The following is a 23,747-nucleotide window of genomic DNA, read 5'->3' as shown; positions in this document are numbered from 1 at the left end:
ACAACACTGAGCTGATGGACAGGGAAAGGGCTAGTCGGCTCTAAAAACAACACTGGGGACAGACAGCGTAGCAACAAACACAAGAGTAGAGCGGCACTTAGCACCTCAAAACACAGCCAGTAGACCGTTCCGGGTCATCCACTAACTCCACATGCAGTATAAACATAACTTACCGACCTTATCATAACCATTAAATCTATGGATTATTGGAAATAGACTGGAACTACAGTACCAGTCAAAAGTTTGGACACACCTATACATTCCAGGGTTTTTCTTTATTTTTACCATTTTCTACATTGTAGAATAACAGTGAAGACATCAACACTGAAATAACACATATTGAATCATGTTGTAACCAAAAAAGTGTGAAAGTAGCCACCCTTTGCCTTGACAGCTTTGCACACACTAGGCATTCTCTCAACCAGCTTCATGATGTAGTCACCTGGAAGTCAGCCCTATTTGTCCATATTATGGCAAGAACAGCTCAAATAAGCAAAGATAAATGACAGTCCATCATTACTTTAAGACATGAAGGTCAACTTTCAAGAAGTTTCTTCAAGTGCAGTCGCAAAAACCATCAAGCGCTATGATGAAACTGGCTCTTATGAGGACCGCCACAGGAAAGGAAGACCCAGAGTTACCTCTGCTCCAGAGGATAAGTCCATTAGGGTTACCAGCCTCAGAAATTACAGCCCAAATAAATGCTTCACAGAGTTCAAGTAACAGACACATCCCAACATCAACTGTTCAGAGGAGACTGCATGAATCAGGTCTTCATGGTCGAATTGCTGCAAAGAAACCACTACTAAAGGACACCAATAATAAGAAGAGTCTTGCTTGGGCCAAGAAACACGAGCAATGGACATTAGAGCGGTGGAAATCTGTCCTTTGGTCTGATGAATGCAAAATCCAACCACAGTGTCTTTATGAGATGTAGAGTACGGATGATCGCCTCATGTGTGGTTCCCACCGTGAAGCATGGAGGAGGTGCTGTGATGGTGTGGGGGTGCTTTGCTGGTGACACAGTCAGTGCTTTATTTAGAATTCAAGGCACACTTAACCAGCATGGCTACCACAACATTCTGCAGTGATACGAATCTAAACTCATTCCGCACATTGATTGTAGGGCGGGCAATACACTGCTACTCTATCTTCCGCGATGCATACAAGGCCCTCCCCCGCCCGCCCTTCCTTCCTTCCTTCGGCAAATCTGACCACGACTCTATTTTGCTCCTACCATCCTATAGGCAGAAACTAAAACATGATGTACCATTCAACGCTGAACCATTCAGAACCATTCAACGCTGGTCTGACTAATTGGAATCCACCCTTCAAGATTGTTTTGATCACGCGGACTGGGAAATGTTCTGGGCAGCCTCAGCGAATAACATTGATTTATACGCTGGTTCAGTGAGTGAGTTTATAAGGAAGTGCATTGGAGATGTTGTATGCACTGTGACTATTAAAACCTACCCTAACCAGAAACCTCGGATAGACGGCGGCATTCGCGCAAAACTGAAAGCGTGAACCACGGCATTTAACCATGGAAAGATGACGGGGAATATGGCTGAATTTAAACAGCATAGTTATTCCCTCCGTAAGGCAATAAAACAAGCAAAATGTCAGTATAGGGACAAAGTGGAGTCGCAATTCAACGGCTCAGACACGAGACGTACGTGGCAGGGTCTACAGGCAATTACGGACTACAAAAAGAAAACCAACCACGTTACTGACACTGGCGTCTTGCTTCCAGACAAGCTAAACACCTTCTTTGCCCGCATTGAGGATAATACAGTGACACTGACGCGGCCCACTGCCAAGGACTGCGGGCCCCCCTCTCCATCTCCGTGGCCGATGTGAGTAAGACATTTAAACGTAATAACCCACGTAAGGCTGCTGGCTCAGACGGCATCCCTAGCCGCATCCTCAGAGCAGACCAGCTGGCTGGTGTGTTTACGGACATATTCAATCGCTCCCTGTCCCAGTCTGCTGTGCCCACATGCTTCAAGATGTCCACCATTGTTCCTGTACCCAAGAAGGCAAAGATAACTAAATTACTATCGCCCCTTAGCATTCACTTCTGTTATCATGAAGTGCTTTGAGAGACTAGTCAAGGATCATATCACCCCCAAACTTACCGGCCACCCTAGACCCACTTCAGTTTGCATACCGCCCAAACAGGTCCACAGAAGATGCAATCGCCATCACACTGCACACCGCCCTATCCCATCTGGACAAGTGGAATACCTAGTTAATTGACTACAGCTCAGCACTCAACACCATAGTACCCTCCAAATTAAGCTGGTGGCCCTGGGTCTCAAACCCACCCTGTGCAATTGGGTCCTGGCCTTTATGACGGGCCGCCCCCAGGTGGTTAGGGTAGGAAACAACATCTCCACTTCGCTGATCCTTAACACTGGGGCCCCACAAGGGGGCATTCTCAGCCCCTTCCTGTACTCCCTGTTCACCCATGACTGCGTGGCCATGCACGCCTCCAACTCAATCATCAAGTTTGCAGAAGACAACAGTAGTGGGCTTGATTACCAACAACAATGAGACAGCCTACAGGGACGAGGTGAGGACCCTCGGAGTGTGGTGTCAGAAAAACAACCTCTCAACGTCAACAAAACGAAGGAGATGATCGTGGACTTCAGGAAACAGCAGAGTGAGCACCCCCCTATCCACATCGACGGGACAGCAGTGGAGAAGCTGGAAAGTTTTAAGTTCCTCGGCGTACACATCACAGACAAACTGAAATAGTCCACCCACACAGACAGCATGGAAAAGGTAAAACAGCGCCTCTTCAACATCAGGAGGCTGACAAAATGTGGCTTGTCACCTAAAACCCTAAAACTTTTACAGATGCACAATTCAGAGCATCCTGTCGGGCTATCACAGCCTGGTACGGCAACTGCACCGCCCTCAACCGCAAGGCTCTCCAGAGGGTGGTGAGGACTGCACAACGCATCACGGGGGACAAACTACCTGTCCTCCATGACACCTTCAGCACCCGATGTCACAAGAAGGCCAAAAAGTTCATCAAGGACAGCAACCACCCGAGCCACTGCCTGTACACCCCGCAACCATCCAGAAGGCGAGGTCAGTACAGGTGCATCAAGCTGAGAACGAGAGACTGAAAAACAGCTTCGATTTCAAGACCATCAGACTGTTAAAAAGCCATGGCTAACACAGAGTAGCTGCTGCCAACATACAGACTCAAGTCACTGGCCACTTTAATAAATGGATCATTAGTCACTTTAAATAATGCCACTTTAATCATGTTCACATATCTTACATTACTTATCTCATATGGATATACTGTATTTTATACCATCTATTGCATCTTGCCTATGCCGCTCGGTCATCGCTCATCCATTATTTATATGTACATATTCTTATTCCATCCCTTCAGATTTGTGTGTATTAGGTAGTTGTTGGGGAATTGTTAGATTACTAGTTAGATATTACTGCACTGTCAGAACTAGAAGTACAAGCATTTCGCTACACTCGCATTAACATCTGCTAAAAATGTGTATGTGACCAATAAAATGTAATTTGTGCTTAGTGGGACTATCATTTGCTTTTCAACAGGACAATAACCCAAAACACACTTCCAGGCTGTGTAAGGGCTATTTGACCAATAAGGAGAGTGATGGAGTGCTGCATCAGATGACCTGGCCTCCACAATCCCCCGACTTCAACCCAATTGAGATGGTTTGGGATGAGTTGGCCCGCAGAGTTTTTAAAATTTATTTCACCTTTATTTAACCAGGTAGCAGCAAACAAGTGCTCAGCATATGTGGGAACTCCTTCAAGACTGCTGGAAAAGCATTCCAGGGGACTATATCATGAAGCTGGTTGAGAGAATGCCAAGATTGTACAAAGCTGTCATCAAGGCAAAGGGTGGTGACTTTGAAGAATCTACAATATAAATATATTTTCATTTGTTTAACACTTTTTTGGTTACTACATGATTCCAAATGTGTTATTTCATAGTTTTGATGTCTTCAATATTATTCTACAATGTAGAAAACAGTAATAAAGAAAATGAATGAGTAGGTGTGTCCAAACTTTTGACTGGTATTGTATATAACACAATAAGCATGATAAAATGCCCAAGCAGTAGGGCTAAGCATCAGCTTTCTCTAATCACTGACCTTTGGATAAGCTTGAAAAAAAGGAAAAAAAGAAAGCATAACAAGCTAATAAGGAACCTAATGATGTGTATATTGAAATGACTGGGATTATGAGAGGCTACTTGTTGCTCTCTCCCTCCCCCGATCCAGGATATTATCTGCAGGTTGGTTCCTGATCCTGATGGCCCCCAGTCAGGTGTCATGTGTCTGTTTTATCTGAGAAAGCCCCTAAACACATACAGTTGAAGTCGGAATTTTACATACACCTTAGCCAAATACATTTAAACTCAGTTTTTTACAAATCCTGACATTTAATCCTTGTAAAAATTCCCTGTCTTAGGTCAGTTAGGATCACCACTTTATTTTAAGAATGTGAAATGTCAGAATAATAGTAGAGAGAATGATTTATTTCAGCTTTTATTTCTTTCATCACATTCCCAGTGGGTCAGAAGTTTACATACACTCAATTAGTATTTGGTAGCATTGCCTTTAAATTGTTTAACTTGGGTCAAACGTTTTGGGTAGCCTTCCACAAGGTTCCCACAATAAGTTGGGTGAATTTTGGCCCATTCCTCCTGACAGAGCTGGTGTAACTGAGTCAGGTTTGTAGGCCTCATTGCTTGCACATGCTTTTTCAGTTCTGCCCACAAATTTTCTATAGGATTGAGGTCCGGGCTTTGTGATGGCCACTCCAATACCTTGACTTTGTTGTCCTTAAGCCATTTTGCCACAACTTTGGAAGTATGCTTGGGGTCATTGTCCATTTGGAAGACCCATTTGCGACCAAGCTTTAACTTCCTGACTGATGTCTTGAGATGTTGCTTCAATATATCCACATACATTTCTGTCCTCATGATGCCATCTATCTTGTGAAGTGTACCAGTCCCTCCTGCAGCAAAGAACCCCCACAACATGACGCTGCCACCCCCGTGCTTAACAGTGGGATGGTGTTCTTCAGCTTGCAAGCCTCCCCCTTTTTCCTCCAAACATACAATGGTCATTATAGTCAAACAGTTATTTTTTTGTTTCATCAGACCAGAGGACATTTCTTTGTCCCCATGTGCAGTTGCAAACGTAGTCTTTTTTATGGCGGTTTTGGAGCAGTGGCTTCTTCCTTGCTGAGTGGCCTTTCAGGTTATGTCGATATAGGACTCGTTTTACTGTGGATACGGATACTTTTGTACCCGTTTCCTCCAGCATCTTCAAAAGGTCCTTTTCTGTTGTTCTGGGATTGATTTAAACTTTTCGCACCAAAGTACGTTCATCTCTAGGAGACAGAACGCGTCTCCTTCCTGAGTGGTATGACGGCTGCATGGTCCCATGGTGTTTCTACTTGCGTACTATTGTTTGTACAGATGAACATGCTACCTTCAGGCATTTGGAAATTGCTCCCAAGGATGAACCAGACTTGTGGAGGTCTACAATTGTTTTTGATTTTCCCATGATGTCAAGCAAAGAGGCACTGAGTTTGAAGGTAGGCCTTGAAATACATCCACAGGTACACCTCCAATTGACTCAAATGATGGCAATTAGACTATCAGAAGCTTCTAAAGCCATGGCATCATTTTATGGAATTTTCCAAGCTGTTTAAAGGCACAGTCAACTTAGTGTATGAAAACTTCTGACCCACTGGAATTGTGATACAGTGAATTATAAGTGAAATAATCTGTCTGTAACCAATTGTTGGAAAAATTACTTGTGTCATGCACAAAGTAGATGTCCTAACCGACTTGCCAAAACTATAGTTTGTTAACAAGAAATTTGTTGAGTGTTTGAAAAACGAGTTTTAATGACTCCAATATAAGTGTATGCAAACGTCAACTACACACACACACACACACACACACACACGTGTCCTTTTCCTTCCCTTCCATTCTCTCTGCCAGCGCCTAAACAAAGACCCACTAGATCCCTTCCCTTCCATTCTCTCTGCCAGCGCCTAAACAAAGACCCACTACATCCCTTCCATTCTCTCTGCCAGCGCCTAAACAAATACCCACTAGATCCCTTCTAGAGGTCGACTGATTAATTGGAATGGCCGATTAATTAGGGCCGATTTCAAGTTTTCATAACAATCGGAAATCGGTATTTTTGGACGGCGATTTGGCCGATTTTCTTTTTTTTAAACCTTTATTTAACTAGGCAAGTCAGTTAAGAACACATTCTTATTTTCAATGACGGCCTAGGAATGGTGGGTTAACTGCCTTGTTCAGGGGCAGAACGACAGATTTTTACCTTGTCAGCTCAGGGATTCAATCTTGCAACCTTACGGTTAACTAGTCCAACGCTCTAACCACCTGCTTTACATTGCACTCCACGAGGAGCCTGCCTGTTACGCGAATACAGTAAGAAGCCAAGGTAAGTTGCTAGCTAGCATTAAACTTATCTTATAAAAAACAATCAATCATAAATCACTAGTTAACTACACATGGCTGATGATATTACTAGTTTATCTAGCCTGTCCTGTGTTGCATATAATAGCTTAGGTACACGTTGCTCCAACCATAAACATCAATGCCTTTCTTAAAATCAATACACAAGTATTTATTTTTAAACCTGCATATTTAGTTAATATTGCCTGCTAACATGAATTTCTTTTAACTAAGGAAAATGTGTCACTTCTCTTGCAAACAGAGTCAGGGTATATGCAGCAGTTTGGGCCGCCTGGCGCGTTGCGAACTGTGAAGACTATTTCTTCCTAACAAAGACAGCCGACTTCGCCAAAAGGGGGATGATTAACAAAAGCTCATTTGCGAAAAAAGCACAATCGCTGCACGACTGTACCTAACCATAAACATCAATGCCTTTCTTAAAATCAATACACAGAAGTATATATTTTTAAACCTGCATATTTAGCTAAAAGAAATCCAGGTTAGCAGGCAATATTAACCAGATGAAATTGTGTCATTTTGCGTTCATTGCACGCAGTCAGGGTATATGCAACAGTTTGGGCCGCCTGGCTCATTGCAAACTAATTTGCCAGAATTTTACGTAATTATAACATTGAAGGTTGTGCAATGTAACAGGAATAACGTTTTGTTTTAGAGATGATAGTTTCCAGATTCGACCATATTAATGACCTACGGCTTGTGTTTCTGTGTGTTATGTTATAATTAAGTCTATGATTTGATAGAGCAGTCTGAGAGATGGTAGGCTGTAGCAGGCTCGTAAGCATTCATTCAAACAGCACTTTCGTGCGTTTTGCCAGCAGCCCTTCGCAATGCATTGCGCTGTTTATGACTTCAAGCCTGTCAACTCCCAAGATGAGGCTGGTGTAACCGATGTGAAATGGCTAGCTAGTTAGTGGGTGCGCGCTAATAGTGTTTCAAACGTCACTCGCTCTGAGACTTGGAGTAGTTGTTTCCCCTTGCTCTACATGGGTAACGCTGATTCGAGGGTGGCTTTTGTCGATGTGTTCCTGGTTAAAGCCCAGGTAGGAGCGAGGAGAGGGACGGAAGCTATACTGTTACACTGGCAATACTAAAGTGCCTAGAAGAACATCCAATAGTCAAAGGTATATGAAATACAAATCGTATAGAGAGAAATAGTCCTATAATTCCTATAATAACTACAACCTAAAACTTCTTACCTGGGAATATTGAAGACTCATGTTAAAAGGAACCACCAGCTTTCATATGTTCTCATGTTCTGAGCAAGGAACTTAAACGTTAGCTTTTTTACATGGCACATATTGCACTTTTACTTTCTTCTCCAACACTTTGTTTTTGCATTATTTAAACCAAATTGAACATGTTTCATTATTTATTTGAGGCTAAATTGATTTTATTGATCTATTATATTAAGTTAAAATAAGTGTTCATTCAGTATTGTTGTAATTGTCATTACTACAAATAAATAAATAAATACAAATAAAAAAAACCGGCCGATTAATCGGTATCTGCTTTTTTTTTGGTCCTCCAATAATCAGTAGCGGTATCGGCGTTGAAAAATCATAATCGGTCGACCTCTAATCCCTTCCCGCCATTCCCTTCTCCATCCCTCCACGTCTGCTTGACTCTTATCTAACACTTCCACTAAATGAAGAGATTTGTAATTAAAACCCAACTGTTTACGACTCATCTCAGTACTGACTCAGTCAAGCCCCCTAGTCACTGTTCATTGTCTCAAAGTCCATGAGTATGTTTACAACACTGGCCATGAGGGTCTGGTTTGAAAAACTGTGAAATAATGTTCTTCAAATCTCCACAGCAACAGGCCCTGACTAGAGTGTGACCACACCTAAAGTGAGGGGAAATCACGCAACACACACTTATGGACCTCCCCTAGGGATTACTACTACGTCACTGACAGCCACAGCACTGAACACTGAGGTGTCCGTGTCCACACACCACCCCTGGGAACAGCTGGTCTACCTCAACGCCACCAAAGATGGATCTGTGGGGCCGGTGGTTTTTTTCCTCCCCACGGACCAAATTAAACCACATTCATTTGGACATGTAGTGGGAGACCACCTGGATGTTAACACAAACTGCAGTCATCCCCCTCGTCCACAAACCATAGGCGTATATAGACCAACACCAGGGACTTAGACTGAGACAATGTGGCCAGAGCTATGAGGAGGAGGAACACTATCATTCTCCAACTCCAGGGCTTTCAGTTTCATAATGGACTCCACGAGAAGAAAATGGAGGAAGGTTTTCTTCCCCCTGTTTTCAGGGCAGTGTAAGGCAGATCCAACTTCAGCCCTGACAAGTAGGACAATGTGAAGCCAAAGCAAAGGAATTTAGCCTCAAACAGAAAGAGATAGTGAGGGAACATATATTGAGGGTGTAAGAAATCACACAGGCTGATAAAACACCCACAAAATGAAAACTAAACATTCACAATCAATCAATGGGAACACACACTGGTGGGGGTTAAATGAGAGGTAACATTTTACAAGATGCTTCACACGGTGTGAAATACTACAAAACCCAATACAAGCAGCGAGTGACTGACGTTTGACTCACCACAATCACCACCATTCCAAAACAAGAGTAACAACACTATAGACAAAACTAACATCCTGTACTTCAAAATTCCTTCGTAGCCTAGAACAAAATACAACTATAATATTTGTATAAATGGTCAAGTCCACAAGCCCCACTTTAAAATCAGATTAAAGAGGAAAAGGTACCTCCATATCCACTGTACATCTTTTTATCGATATGTGGCTTCCTCTCAGTATTGACCACCCAGACCAGGAGAAGGTTCCTTGGGTTTAATGAGAACCACCTTAAAAGAGATGGACATAGATAGATCCACGGACGGCGATCCAGCAGCGTCTACTCGTCTGAAGTTTAATCTCTGGCCCCTCTCTCAAACTCAGAGGAGAGAGAGAGAGAGCGCAGAGCAGCGGCGCCGCCAGGAAATGGGAAGGCGGTCAACCTCCCTGTCAGCAGCCCTCTCCTCCTCCTTCTCTGGCTTCCTCTACTCTTCCCTGACTGACATCACACTCTTCCTGCCTCTCCCTCTTCCAGCAAGACCAACACATTGTTTCCAACTCATAAATTGCATGTACAGTACCAGTCAAAATTTTGGACACACCTACTCATTCAAGGGATTTTCTTAATTTTTTACATTGTAGAATAATAGTGAATACATCTAAACTATGAAAAAACAAATGTGGAATCATGTAGTAACAAATCCAAAAATATTTTATATGTGAGATTCTTCCCTTTCTTCCCTTTGCCTTGACAGCTTTGCACACTCTTGGCATTCTCTCAACCAGCTCATGAGGTAGTCACCTGGAATGCATTTCAATTAACAGGTTTGCATTGTTAAAAACTAATTTGTGGAATTTCTTTCCTTCTTAATGCGTTTGAGCAAATCAGGTGCATTGTGACGAGGTAGGGGGGGTATACAGAAGATAGCCCTATTTGGTAAAAGACCAAGTCCATATTATGTCCATCATGACTTTAAGACATGAAGGTCAGTCAATATGGACAATTTCAAGAACTGGAAGTTTCTTCAAGTGCAGTCGCAAAAAAAAATCAAACGCTATGATGAAAGTGGCTCTCATGAGGACCGCCACAGGAAAGGAAGACCCAGAGTTACCTCTGCTGCAGAGGATAAGTTCATTAGAGTTACCAGCCTCAGAAATTGCAGCCCAAATAAATGCTTCAGAGTTCAAGTAACAGACACATCCCAACATCAACTGTTCAGAGGAGACTGCGTGAATCAGGCCTTCATGGTCGAATTGCTGCAAAGAAACCACTACTAAAGGACAATAAGAATAAGAAGAAGAGACTTGCTTGGGCCAAGAAACACGAGCATTGGACATTAGACCGGTGGAAATCTGTCCTTTGGTCTGATGAGTCCAAATGTGAGATTTTTGGTTCCAACCGCTGTGTCTTTATGAGACAGAGTAGGTGAACGAATGATCTCTGCATGTATGGTTCACACCGTGAAGCATGAAGGAGGTGGTGTGATGGTGCTTTGCTGGTGACACGGTCTGCGATTTATTTAGAATTCAAGGCACACTTAACCAGCATGGCTACTACAGCATTCTGCAGTGATATGCCATCCCATCTGGTTTGCGCTTAATGGGACTATCATTTGTTTTTCAACAGGACAATGACCCAAAACACACCTCCAGGCTGTGTAAGGGCTATTTGACCAAGAAGGAGAGTGATGGGTTACTGCATCAGATGACCTGGTCTCCACAATCCCCCAACCTCAACCCAATTGAGATGGTTTGGGATGAGTTGGACCGCAGAGTGAAAGAAAAGCAGCCAACAAGTGCTCAGCATATGTGGGAACTCCTTCAAGACTGCTGGAAAACCATTCCTCATGAAGCTGGTTGATAGAATGCCAAGAGTGTGCAAAGCTCTCATCAAGGCAAAGGGTGGCTACTTTCAAGAATCTCTTGTTTGGTTACTCCATGATTCCATAAGTTATTTTATAGTTTGTCTTCACTATTATTCTACAATGTAGAAAATAGTTAAAATAAACAAAATCCCTTGAATGAGTCGGTGTCCAAACTTTTGGCTGGTACTGTATTTGTTTTCTCTACTACTGCCATTACATATCATGAATAGGACCCCAAAATAGCTTTGAGTAATAAACTGGAAACTCAAGAGACCCTAAGAAAAGAAAATGTTAACTTCTCAATTCTGCCCTTAATATTTTTTCCTCATAATCACAACTGAAGTCTGAAATAACACAACACAATGAGAGATGATCCTTATCAGCCTTGAGTCATTCATCCATGACAAATCCCTACCTGTCTTAGCGTGCCAGACTGTCTATCGATGTTGTAAACGGTTTACAATAAATACCCAGACACCGCAGAGCATGATGCACCAAACAGGAAATGAACGCTCATAACCCCCTCAGAAACACTGTTCTTACTCTATATCGTCATCATAGATTCTGAGGCCCTTGCCTGCATAGTCTCACTCCGCAAGACTAAAACATCTAATGGAACTGCTTTTTGTCGGCTCAAGCCTCTAACTAAAATTACAGAGATGAGTGACTCCGTGAACCTTGTGATCAGGTCAAACTTGTGTGATGACCCCAAGTCTCATTCTTAACAGTGCACCTTGAAAATGTTTAACAGAGGACAGGACGGGCAAAAGGGACTTGAGAACCTAGCTGCAAGCTTATGATCACGCTCAAGGTGACACTGCTCTAGTTCAAGTACTTAACCTGATTAGGTATATGGCTGCACTTTACGCTGAGGAATGAAAGTTATGTCAATAATAGCCTAAAGGGACAGCAGTCACTGTCGGCAGTATGCCATCAGAAAAACAGCAGGATATTAGTCTAACAGTTGCAACAACATGCTGAAAACTACAGTGACTAATAAATCAGTAGAGCACAGAGTCTGATGCAGTGGAGTGAGAATAGATGGGTATATGCAAATGCAAACAGCTTGTAAGACTGGTTTACGCAAAACTGTTTCTCAATGGGCTTTTCCCCATAACCCAGGCCACTGCCTTTCTCCTGGAGGCAGACTTGTTTTTAACGTCTTCGACATCATGCGCACGCAGGATATTAGTCAAACAGTTGCAACAACATACACACACACCTCCTTCCGTATGCGCTGCACATTTACAGGGAGAGGAAAGCCTTAATCGAGATGTTAATCCAGCTATTATTTTCAGCCCAAGCTTCTCTCGCCGCGCATTCAGATTTCACTCAGATTAAACTCGAATTACTTTCATGTGTTCCGCTTAGATCCAAATGTACCACTTCATTACACACACGGGGAGACTTGTGTTTAGTTCAAAATAGAAAGATGTGCACAAATATGCACACAAACCTAGTTTTCATAAAACACAACCACACCACAAAGAATTAAGTAAACAAACAAAGACGCTGTCAATAAACATGTTCCCCCCCCCATGTCACAACCATGACTGTCACCGAGGGTTTCTAACAGGTCCTGACATGATCAACCTGTGAAGAATCCCATTCTGCACGCTAGAATGTGCAGGAGAACTAGCTGACATTGATACTTGATGACAGTGATTGGCTGAGTAGCTTCTTTGGCGATTAGTAGTTGGTCAGATCCAGTAAATGGAGTAAGCGAGGCAGTCGAGGTGAATCAAATCAAGGTCTGTTAACCACATCAGATCATCTCATTAGCATCAAGGGGAAACCCCACACCGAGGCTCAGCCTGGCTGACCAGGAATCAACATACACCAAATAGACAATCGGTCTACACAATGAAACGGAGTGGAACAAGAGATCAGGGGATCAGCATCCAACGTACGAAAGACACATCATTCTACATCTCCTTTAGAGCACTTCTATTCAGTGCACAGAAACACATACACCAGGACATATGCACATACACTACATGATCAAAAGTATGTGGACACCTGCTCGTCAAACATCTCATTCCAAAATCATGGGCATTGATATGAAGTTGGTCCCCTTTTGCTGCTATAACAGCCGCTCTTACATTGCTCATCCAAATATTTATATATTCTTAATTCCATTCCTTTACTTTAGATTGTGTGTATTGTTAGATATTACTTGTTAGATATTACTGTACTGTTGGAGCTAGAAACAAGCATTTTGCTACACCTGCAATAACAGCTGCTAAACACGTGTATGTGACAAAAACAATTTTATTTAACAGCCTTCACTCTTCTGGGCAGGTTTTCCACTAGATGTTGGAACATTGCTGTGGGGACTTGCTTCCATTCAGCCACAAGAGCATTAGTGATGTTGGGAGATTAGGCCTGGCTCGCAGTCGGCATTCCAATTTATTCCAAAGGTGTTCAATGGCGTTAAGGTCAGGGCTCTGTGCAGGCCAGTCAAGTTCTTCCACATCAATCTCGGCAAACCATTTCTGTATGGACCTCGCTTTGTGCACGGGGGCATTGTCATGCTGAAACAGGAAAGGGCCTTCCCCAAACTGTTGCCACAAAGTTCCATGCACAGAATCGTCTGAAATGTTATTGTATGCTATAGCGTTAAGATTTGTTTAACCCTTTTTTGGTTACTACATGATTCCATGTGTTCTTTCATAGTTTGAGGTCTTCACTATTATTCTACAATATAGAAAATAGTAAAAAATAAAGAAAAACCCTTGAATGAGTACGTGTGTCCAAACTTCTGGCTGGTACTGTAAATGTAGGTAGGGGTAAAGGGGCAAAGCAGGCTGCACCATTTTCTTGTTTTTAAAACATATGGATAGCCAGGGGCACACTCAAACATTATTTACAAAAGACGCATGTGTTTACTGAGTCCACCAGAGGCAGTAGGGATGACCACTTGTTCTCTTGATAAGTGCATGAACTTGACTAATTTTCCTGTCCTGCTAAGTATTCAAAATGTAACGAGTACTTTTGGCTGTCAAGAAAAATGTACTGAATAAAAAGGTACAATATTTTCTTTAGGAATGTAGTGAAGTAAAAGTAGTCAAAAACATAAGTAGTAAAGTACAGTACAGATACTCCAAAAAAACTACTTAAGTAGTGCTTTAAAGTATTTTTAGTTAAGTACTTGACACCACTGCCCAGAGGCTTCTGTTCCTTGGCGTGTTATAGAAGAGTCAATAGTGTCACCAAATAGATTACAATATTAATTATTTTATGGAATGACTCCTAAAAAAATGTGCATTATTGTTTGGACAAACTATAGCAGGCCTGGGCAAATACTTTCCATCGAGGGCCACACTAAAATATATTTTTGCCATCGCGGGCCAGAATCATATTACAGGAGTATACATCATGTGTATGACTTTGTTGACAGATATATCTACTGTAAATCACATCCAGATATGCTACTTATTTTACTATTTTAATATGCACAGAAATAAACCATATCCATGTTCTCCTTTTGGTAGGTATTTTCATTATTAAACATGCAACAAACTACACGGAGGGAAAAGTACACTGCATTCAGCACGACGGACAGAACTCTTGTTAGCGGGTATGCACAAAAACACAAGAGAGCTCAACATTACATTTTAACTACTACTAGTAGTGAAGTCTCTGATGGGAATTGACTAGAGCAGTGAAGTCTCTGATGGGCATTGACTAGAGCAGTGAAGTCTCTGATGGGCATTGACTAGAGCAGTGAAGTCTCTGATGGGAATTGACTAGAGCAGTGAAGTCTCTGATGGGAATTGACTAGAGCAGTGAAGTCTCTGATGGGCATTGACTAGAGCAGTGAAGTCACGTATAGTTTCTGGCGTCGCTATGCGTAGGATTGCTGAGAGGTGAGAGTCAGTAAGAGACGACCTGTGCCTTGACGTGTTATATTTCATCACTGAAAATGTCTGGGTCAACCTATGTACAGCTGAAGTCGGTAGTTTACCTACACCTTTGCCAAATACATTTAAACTCAATTTTTCGCAATTCCTGACATTTAATCCCAGTAAAAATTCCCCCTGTTTTAGGTAAGTTAGGATCACCACCTTATTTTAAGAATGTGAAACGTCAGAATAACAGTAGAGGATGATTTATTTAAACTTTTATTCCTTTCATCACATTCCCAGTGGGTCAGAAGTTTACATACACTCAATTAGTATTGGGTAGCATTGCCTTTAAATTGTTTAACTTGGGTCAATGTTTCAGGTAGCCTTCCACAAGGTTCCCACAATAAGTTGGGTGAATTTTGGCCCATTCCTCCTGACAGAGCTGGTGTAACTGAGTCAGGTTTGTAGGCCTCATTGCTCGCACACACCTTTTCAGTTCTGCCCACAAATTTCCTATAGGATTGAGATCAGGGCTTTCTGATGGCCACTCCAATACCTTGACTTTGTTGTCCTTAAGCCATTTTGCCACAACTTTGGAAGTATGCTTGGGGTCATTGTCCATTTGGAAGACCCATTTGCGACCAAGCCTCAACTTCCTGACATGTCTTGAGATGTTGCTTCAATATATCCACATAATTTTCCTCCCTCATGAAGCCATCTATTTTGTGAAGTGTACAGTCTCTCCTGCAGCAAAGCACCCCCACAACATGATGCTGCCACCCCCATGCTTCACGGTTGGGATGGTGTTCTTCGGCTTGCAAGCCTCCCCCTTTTTCCTTCAAACATAACGATGGTCATTATGGCAAAACAGTTCTATTTTTGTTTCATCAGACCAGAGGACATTTCTCCAAAAAGTACGATCTTTGTCCCCATGTTGGGTTGCAAACCGTAGTCTGGCTTTTTTATGGCAGTTTTGGAGCAGTGGCTTCTTCCTTGCTGAGCGGCCTTTCAGGTTATGTCAATATAGGACTCATTTACTGTGGATACGGATACTTTTGTATCCGTTTCCTCCCGCATCTTCACAAGGTCCTTTTCTGTTGTTCTGGGATTGATTTGCACTTTTCGCACCAAAGTACGTTAATCTCTAGGAGACAGAATGTGTCTCCTTCCTGAGCGGTATGACGGCTGCGTGGTCCCATGGTGTTTATACTTGCGTACTATTGTTGGTACAGATGAACGTGCTACCTTCAGGCATTTAGAAATTGCTCCCAAGGATGAACCAAACTTGTGGAGGTCTACAATTTATTTTTCTGAGGTCTTGGCTGATTTCTTTTGATTTTCCCATGATGTCAAGCAAAGAGGCACTGAGTTTGAAGGTAGGCCTTGAAATACATCCACAGGTACACCTCCAATTGACTCAAATGATGTCAATTAGCCTATCAGAAGCTTTTAAAGCCATGACATCATTTTCTGGAATTTTCCAAGCTGTTTAAAAGGCACAGTCAACTTACTGTAAGTCGCTCTGGATAAGAGCGTCTGCTAAATGACTTAAATGTAAATGTAAACTTCACTGGAAGTTTACATACAGTGAAATAATCTATCTATAAACAATTGTTGGAAAAATTGCTTGTGTCATGCACAAAGTAGATGTCCTAACCGACTTGCCAAAACTATAGTTAACAAGAAATTTGTGGAGTGGTTGAAAAACGAGTTTTAATGACTCCAACCTAAGTGTCCAACTTCAACTGTATGTGAACAAACAGTACAAACATCTTCTGAGCATGACACCTAATCTTTGGAAAGTTTTGTTCATCGAGAGATGCATAGAACCTCGTCAGTGACATTGTTTTGAATAGTTCTCCAATCACTGCATCAGACCGAAGATCAATAGGCTCAAGTTGCAGGTCAGTGGGAGCGTTATCCACATTGAAGGTGAAAGGAGAGGAAACCAACAGCATGTCATTTTACAACACTTTGAAATCCTCAAAACGACGAGAAAACTCACCGTTCAAAGCACGCAGCAGCGATGTGTACTTCTCCCGCTGGTCATCTGATAGGGAACAGACTAAGAGTGTCGGAAGGTGGGTGAGATCGTTGGAGGGTCAGGAGTAATTCCCCCTTGAAGGCTTTGACAAGGCTGTACATCTGATGTGCAAAAACGCCCTTCCCTTGTAGTTTGGAATTTAGATCATTCATGACGGCCACGATGTCCACGGTGAAGGCAAAATCAGCCAACCATTCTTTGTCTTGCAGTTGAAAGAAATCCACATATTTTCCTTTCATTTGCAAAAACTTAGCAATCTCAGACTTCAGGTCCCACAACCTTTGAAGCACTTTCCCCAAACTCAGCCATCTCACGTTTGTGTGGTAGGGGAGATCTGCATGACCTGTCTCTGTCTCTTCCAACAGTGAGACAAACTGCCTGTGGTTTAAAGATTTTGCTCTTATGAAATTTACCACTTTAGTGACAGTATCCACAACATGGCTCATTTTTAGAACACATTTACAGAGCACCTCCTGATGAATAATGCAATGCAGGAAAATAATTGTCTGATCTGGGTTCAGCTCAGCTACTTGATCTTGTGTCCTTTTGAAAAGGCCAACGTTTTTTTCCTTATCACACTGGATAACTTTTCAAAACTCAGTCCCAGCTTTGCCACACACTTATTAACCTCCTGCAATAAATCTTTCCCTGTGGTTGTGCTTTTCATTGACTGTACTGAAGAAAGCTCCTCTGTAATTTCCTAGTCTGGGGTTCATGGGGTTATGCCTCGTAAGAATATCAACAACTGCGCTGTGTCACCTGCATCACTGTCCTCATCCAGGGCCAAGGAGAAATAGGTGAAATCCTTTACCTTGTATTTCAACACACCGTGTCACTGCTCGTCTTGACAGGGAAACATTTTCAAACAGCTCTTTCTTGTCGGGGCAAAGTATTCCTGCAGAGTCAATTAAACATTCTTTAATGAATTCGCCCTCAGTGAATGGCTTGCTATGTTTAGCAATTTTGTGGGACAGTACGCAGCTAGTCCTTCCTGCTTTTTTCAACTGAGAAAGCAACTCTTTCGATGTACTTGCCCTCTGCTCAGAAGACATATTCCTATATTTCACTGCATGCTTCGTCTGGAAGTGTCGGGACAAGTTGTAGTCTTTCAAGACAGCGATGCGCTCTTCACACACAGCTTTCCCTGATAGCTCAATAAAGAAAAATGTCATTGTCCACGCTTACTGGAACACCCTATATTCATTGTCTACTTGCCTTTTCTTTGAAAAACTCATTTTTGCGCATTTTCTAGCTAGCTACTATTTCTAACTGACGTGTGTGTCAGCCTGTCAGTCACCGTCTGTCCTCGTGCATTTGTTATTTATACGTGCCTTCAAAAAGCATGTACCACAAGCGGTGGGAGTTAAATCATTAGAAAGGCTAGTATTCATTGGGCTTTTAATTTGAATAATAAAATACGTTTTTGAAAACTTTACTATCGCAAATTCTATGTGATCTGAGCATGATTCCGCGGGCCGTATTGAATCAGGTCGCAGGCCGCATACCCAAACCTGCATTATAGCATACTCAGTAAATGTGTGGAAAGATACAGAAAGGCATGAAGCTGATCTTAAATAGCATTCATAGTCTCCAATATGGCGTAATAAATTATTCTTAGTGTGTAAGAAACCATTTATATCAGATCCTTGGTAAGAAGGGTATTTATACTTTGAAAGACATCTTCAAATGTGAATGTACTCCTCAGTTTCCAGGAAATCCGCTAGCGTTTTAAAGTCCCAGGGGGTGGTTGAATTCGTATTGTGGAATAAGTCAAGGGGTCTGAATACTTTCCGAAGGTACTGTAACTATCCCAGGACAATGTAAGTCATCTGGGTCATACAGAGATAAGATGCCTGGCAACACACTGACACAGGGTTATCAGACGCACACAGGCCTGACAACTGGATCCTGGATATCGGTGCATGTCCCAGGGGATTTACCCAACTAGCTGTATTTGTTTAGTCTACCATTAATCATTACACCGAACTCACATACACAGTTCAACGAGTAGGGGGTGAGAAAAACTAAATATATCAGTACTTCCTTGCATTTCCACCTGGGCAATTCTGGAATTGTGCTGAGACTTTATTTCTCTTAAAATGTATGCCAATCAAAAACATTGTTTTCAAAGTTTAACAAACCATACAATTTCACATTGGTGCTCATGGGTCCTTTTACATTGGGTCCTTTTAAATTGAAATGACCACCTTAGCGCAGCTCAATCTAAGGTAGAGACCCCCACCCCTCCATAGCTTCACTCAACACCAAGCACTTTACTCCCCAAAACCACCCCACGACACGGAGGACACGATCTTTCCATTCTTAACATGCCACTAGGCTTCTATTTGTCTCAAACACAACAGGCAGGCTTGTTTTCCTCACCCCCTCCCCTGATTTTTAAATCAAAATGAGCTTTACTTATTTAATCTGCTGTTTGAGCAGGTGCCAGGGAATTTCATATGCACAGAGAAAACTACAGGTATAACAGAAGAGCTATACTGGGATTACCTGTGCGCAAACCGTGAACAGGATGTCAGCGCAGTATTACCTGCTACCCCAGAGACGTAAACAGATGCACGCGTGGAAGAAGAATTACCCCTCGGTCTCTTCTGCAAGGAATCTATTGAGTTTGGGTCCAATATGGCCTATGACAACCATATTACTCATTACATCAAAAATACAATTCTGCAACCATCTGCCGTCAATTAATTAACCTTGTTCATGGGACGCTAAACCAGACAAAAATAAAACGAGCCTATCTATATAATGAATATGAATCTGGTGGGTTGAGATTATTAAATATAAAAGCACTAAACCTCTCTCTAAAAGCTTCAGTCATTCAAAAGTTTTACTTGAACGCTAAATGGTTCTCAAGTAGATTACTAAGAAAAGCTCATCCATTGTTTAAATGGCCTTTTTGCCTTTGTGCAGATTACTATGTCTCATTTTCGATTAATTGAAAATGATACTTTTTTCAAAGTCTCATTTTCAAACAAGCATTGCAGAGCTGGCTACAATTTCAATTTCACCCCCCTGAAAAAATAGAACAAATATTATGGCTAAACTCAAATGTGCTGGTTGATAAATTATCTGTATTTATGGGAAAGATGTTTGAAAAGGGTATTTTGTTTTTAAACGATATTGTAAATTGGAATGGTAGAGCTGTCAGAATTGTATGGGAAGGTCTGCTCAATCCAAGAGTACAACCAATTGATTACAGCATTACCCCAAAAATGGAGGAGGCAGGTGTCAGCGGGAGGAGGTAGGGAACTGGTCTGTCTGCCCAATATAAAGGATCAAACCTGGCGAAGGAATAAAAATAGCATAAATAGGAAAATATACCAGTTTCATTTGAGGACCAGGATGTTGACAGCTGAGCAAAATAGTTGGGAAGAGATTTTTGATGTACCGATTCCATGGTACAGGGTGTATGAGTTGATATATAAAACGACAAGATTCAACACTTTGTGCTTTACAGCTAAAATTATTATACAGAATTCTTGCCACCAACAAAATGTTGAATATTTGGGGCATTCAACCATTGAAGGTCCGCAGATTTGGTTGTGAGGATACAGAATCAATAGACCATTTATTTTGGTACTGCCCGCAGGTAGCTTGTTTCTGGTCTCAGATTCAGGAATGGCTGAAAATGCAGAACATTGATCTAAAATTGACCCTAGAAATAGTACTGTTGGGAGATCTGGAGAGACCGGGTCAGTCAATAAATAATATACTAATAATATACTAATACTCTTAGTAAAAATATTTATCTTCAACTCACAATCTGTGGATTCTATTAGATACAATGTCAATCTATGTTAAACATCACAGCATAGTTGAAAGATATATGGTGCGTAGAAATCCGAAGAGGGTGGCCAGCAGAGATAGGTGGGAGGAGCTGAGGGAAGCTGAGAGTTGGGATGTGGAATTGGAGACAAGTGGGAGTGGAGTGTCTGGGCGACGCATAGAAAAACATCAAAGATAAAAGTATGGATATGAATGTAATTCAAAACAAAACATAACAAAAAGTATGTTTGAATGACACTGAGGGGCAGTGTTTTTACAGCAGATGCCGTGCAGGTGTTTGTACACATGAATATACACTCTCACATCCAAATGCACACAGTGCACATACACACACAGGTAAATAGTGCCATACATGCAGTCAAGCATATTCAGTTGGCCTTGCTGTTATGATTTATGTTGTCCTTGATGTCTTTGTTTTCTGTTTGTCTTTTGTCGGTTGTTGGTGCATCGGGGGGTATTGGGGGTAAGGAATGGATTATTATTATTATTCTAAAACAAATTCTGAGGGGGGGGGAGGGGGGACTGTGGTGGGGATCTTGGAGGGCTGGCGTTTGGGGGGCTGGCGTGCGTGCTCAGTCCCCTCCTGTACTCCCTGTTCACTCATGACTGCATGGACAGGCATCCACTACAAAACAATCATTAAGTTTGCCGATGACACAACAGTTGTAGGTCTGATCACCAACAACGACAAGACAGCTTATAGGGAGGTGTGGCGCCAGGACAACAACCTCTCTCAAGAAAAATGATTGATGATTGTGGACTACAGGAAAAGGAGTGCCCGAGCACACCCCCATTCTCATTGACGGGGCTGTAGTGGAGCAGGTTGAGAGCGTCAAGTTCCGTGGTGTCCACAACACCAACAAACTAACATGGTCCAAGCACACAAAGACAGTCGTGAAGAGGGCACAACAAAACCTATTCCCCCTCAGGAGACTGAAAAGATTTGGCATGGGTCCTCAGATCCTCAAAAGGTTCTAGAGCTGCGGGAACCATCGGGAACATCCTGACCGGTTGCATCACTGCTTGGTATGGCAACTGCTCGGCCTCCGACCACAAGGCGCTACAGAGGGTAGTGCGTACGGCCCAGTACATCACTGGGGCCAAGCTTCCTGCCATCCAAGACCTCTGTACCAGGCCGTGTCAGAAGAAGGCCCTAAAAATGGTCAAAGACTCCAGCCACCCTAGTCATAGACTGGTCTCTCTGCTACCGCACGACAAGCGGTACCGGAGCGCCAAGTCTAGGTCTAAGAGGCTTCTAAAACAGCTTCTACCCCCAAGCCATAAGACTCCTGAACATCTAATCAAATGGCTACCCAGACTATTTGCATTGCCACCGCCCCCCTCTTTTACACCACTTCTACTCTCTGGTATTATCTATGCATAGTCACTTTGATAACTCTACCTACATGTACATATTACCTCAATTTCCTCGACTAACCGTTGCCCCCACACACTGACTCTGTACCCCTTGTATACTGCTGCTATACTGCTACAGACCTATATCTATCCTACCCTGCCTTTCTAAGGTCTTCGAAAGCCAAGTCAACAAACAGATTACCGACCATTTTGAATCCCACCGTACCTTCTCCGCTATGCAATCTGGTTTCAGAGCTGGTCATGGGTGCACCTCAGCCACGCTCAAGGTCCAAAATGATATCATAACCGCCATCGATAAGAGACATTACTGTGCAGCCGTATTCATCGACCTGGCCAAGGCTTTCGACTCTGTCAATCACCACATTTTATTGGCAGACTCAACAGCCTTGGTTTCTCAAATGATTGGCTCGCCTGGTTCACCAACTACTTCTCTGATAGAGTGCAGTGTGTCAAATCGGAGGGCCTGTTGTCCGGACCTCTGGCAGTCTCTATGGGGGTGCCACAGGGTTCAATTCTCAGGCCGACTCTCTTCTCTGTATATATCAATGATGTCGCTCTTGCTGCTGGTGATTCTCTGATCCACCTCTACTCAGACGACACCATTCTGTATACTTCTGGCCCTTCTTCGGAGACTGTGTTAACTAACCTCCAGACGAGCTTCAATGCTAGACAACTCTCCTTCCGTGGCCTCCAACTGCTATTAAATGCAAGTACAACTGAATGCGTGCTCTTCAACTGATCACTGCCCGTACCTGCCCGCCCGTCCAGCATCACTACTCTGGACGGCTCCGACTTAGAATATGTAGATAACTACAAATACCTTGGTGTCTGGTTAGACTGTACACTCTCCTTCCAGACTCACATTAAGCATCTCCAATCCAAAATTAAATCTAGAATGTGCTTCCTATTTCGCAAAACAAAGCATCCATCACTCATGCTGCCAAACATACCCTCGTAAAACTGACCATCCTACCGATGTCATTTACAAAATAGCCTCCAACACTCTACTCAACAAATTGGATGCAGTCTATCACAGTGCCATCAGTTTTGTCACCAAAGCCCCATATACTACCCACCACTGCGACCTGTAAGCTCTCGTTGGCTAGCCCTCGCTTCATACTCGTCGCCAAACCCACTGGCTCCAGGTCATCTACAAGTGTCTGCTTGGTAAAGCCCCGCCTTATCTCAGCTCACTGGTCACCATAGCAGCACCCACTCGTAGCACGCGCTCCAGCAGGTATATCTCACTGGTCACCCCCAAAGCAAATTCCCCCTTTGGCCGACTTTCCTTCCAGTTCTCTGCTGCCACTGACTGGAACGAACTGCAAAAATCACTGCAGCTGGAGACTCATATCTCCCTCACTAGCTTTAAGCATCAGCTGTCAGAGCAGCTCACAGATCACTGCACCTGTAAACAGCCCATCCAACTACCTCATCACCATACTGTATTTATTAATCTTGCTCCTTTGCACCCCAGTATCTCTACTTGCACATTCATCTTCTGCACATCTACCATTCCAGTGTTTAATTGCTATATTGTAATTACTTCGCCACCATGGCCTATTTATTGCCTTAACTCCCTTATCTGACCTCATCTGCACTCACTGTATATAGACTTTTTCTTTTCTTTTTTTCTACAGTATTTTTGTATTTTTTATTTCACCTTTATTTAACCAGGTAGGCTAGTTGAGAACAAGTTCTCATTTGCAACTGCGACCTGGCCAA

At 42.6% G+C, this 23,747-nt stretch overlaps 1 protein-coding gene across 7 annotated transcripts in view; it reads right to left on the bottom strand.

The window, feature by feature from the left end:
• Positions 1-23,747, bottom strand: part of ripor1 (RHO family interacting cell polarization regulator 1) — a 134,692-nt gene that overhangs the window by 32,750 nt on the left and 78,195 nt on the right. The window contains exon 1 of one of the 7 annotated variants that reach the window (XM_014149067.2): positions 16,800-17,186. The exons of 4 other annotated variants lie outside the window; for them this stretch is intronic. Coding sequence is in view for 1 of the 3 variants with exons in the window: in XM_014149062.2 (XP_014004537.1) it covers positions 9,274-9,292 (19 nt within the window). In the remaining 2 variants the exon portion in view is untranslated. Of the gene's footprint in view, positions 1-9,273; positions 9,509-11,361; positions 11,383-16,799; positions 17,187-23,747 lie in introns of those variants that run through there. 2 more of the 7 variants (XM_045697159.1, XM_014149062.2) reach the window with 2 other exon arrangements.

The sequence above is a fragment of the Salmo salar genome, chromosome ssa16, assembly GCF_905237065.1.
Source record: "Salmo salar chromosome ssa16, Ssal_v3.1, whole genome shotgun sequence".
NCBI lineage: Eukaryota > Metazoa > Chordata > Actinopteri > Salmoniformes > Salmonidae > Salmo > Salmo salar.
This window is presented reverse-complemented; position numbering and strand designations above follow the sequence as displayed.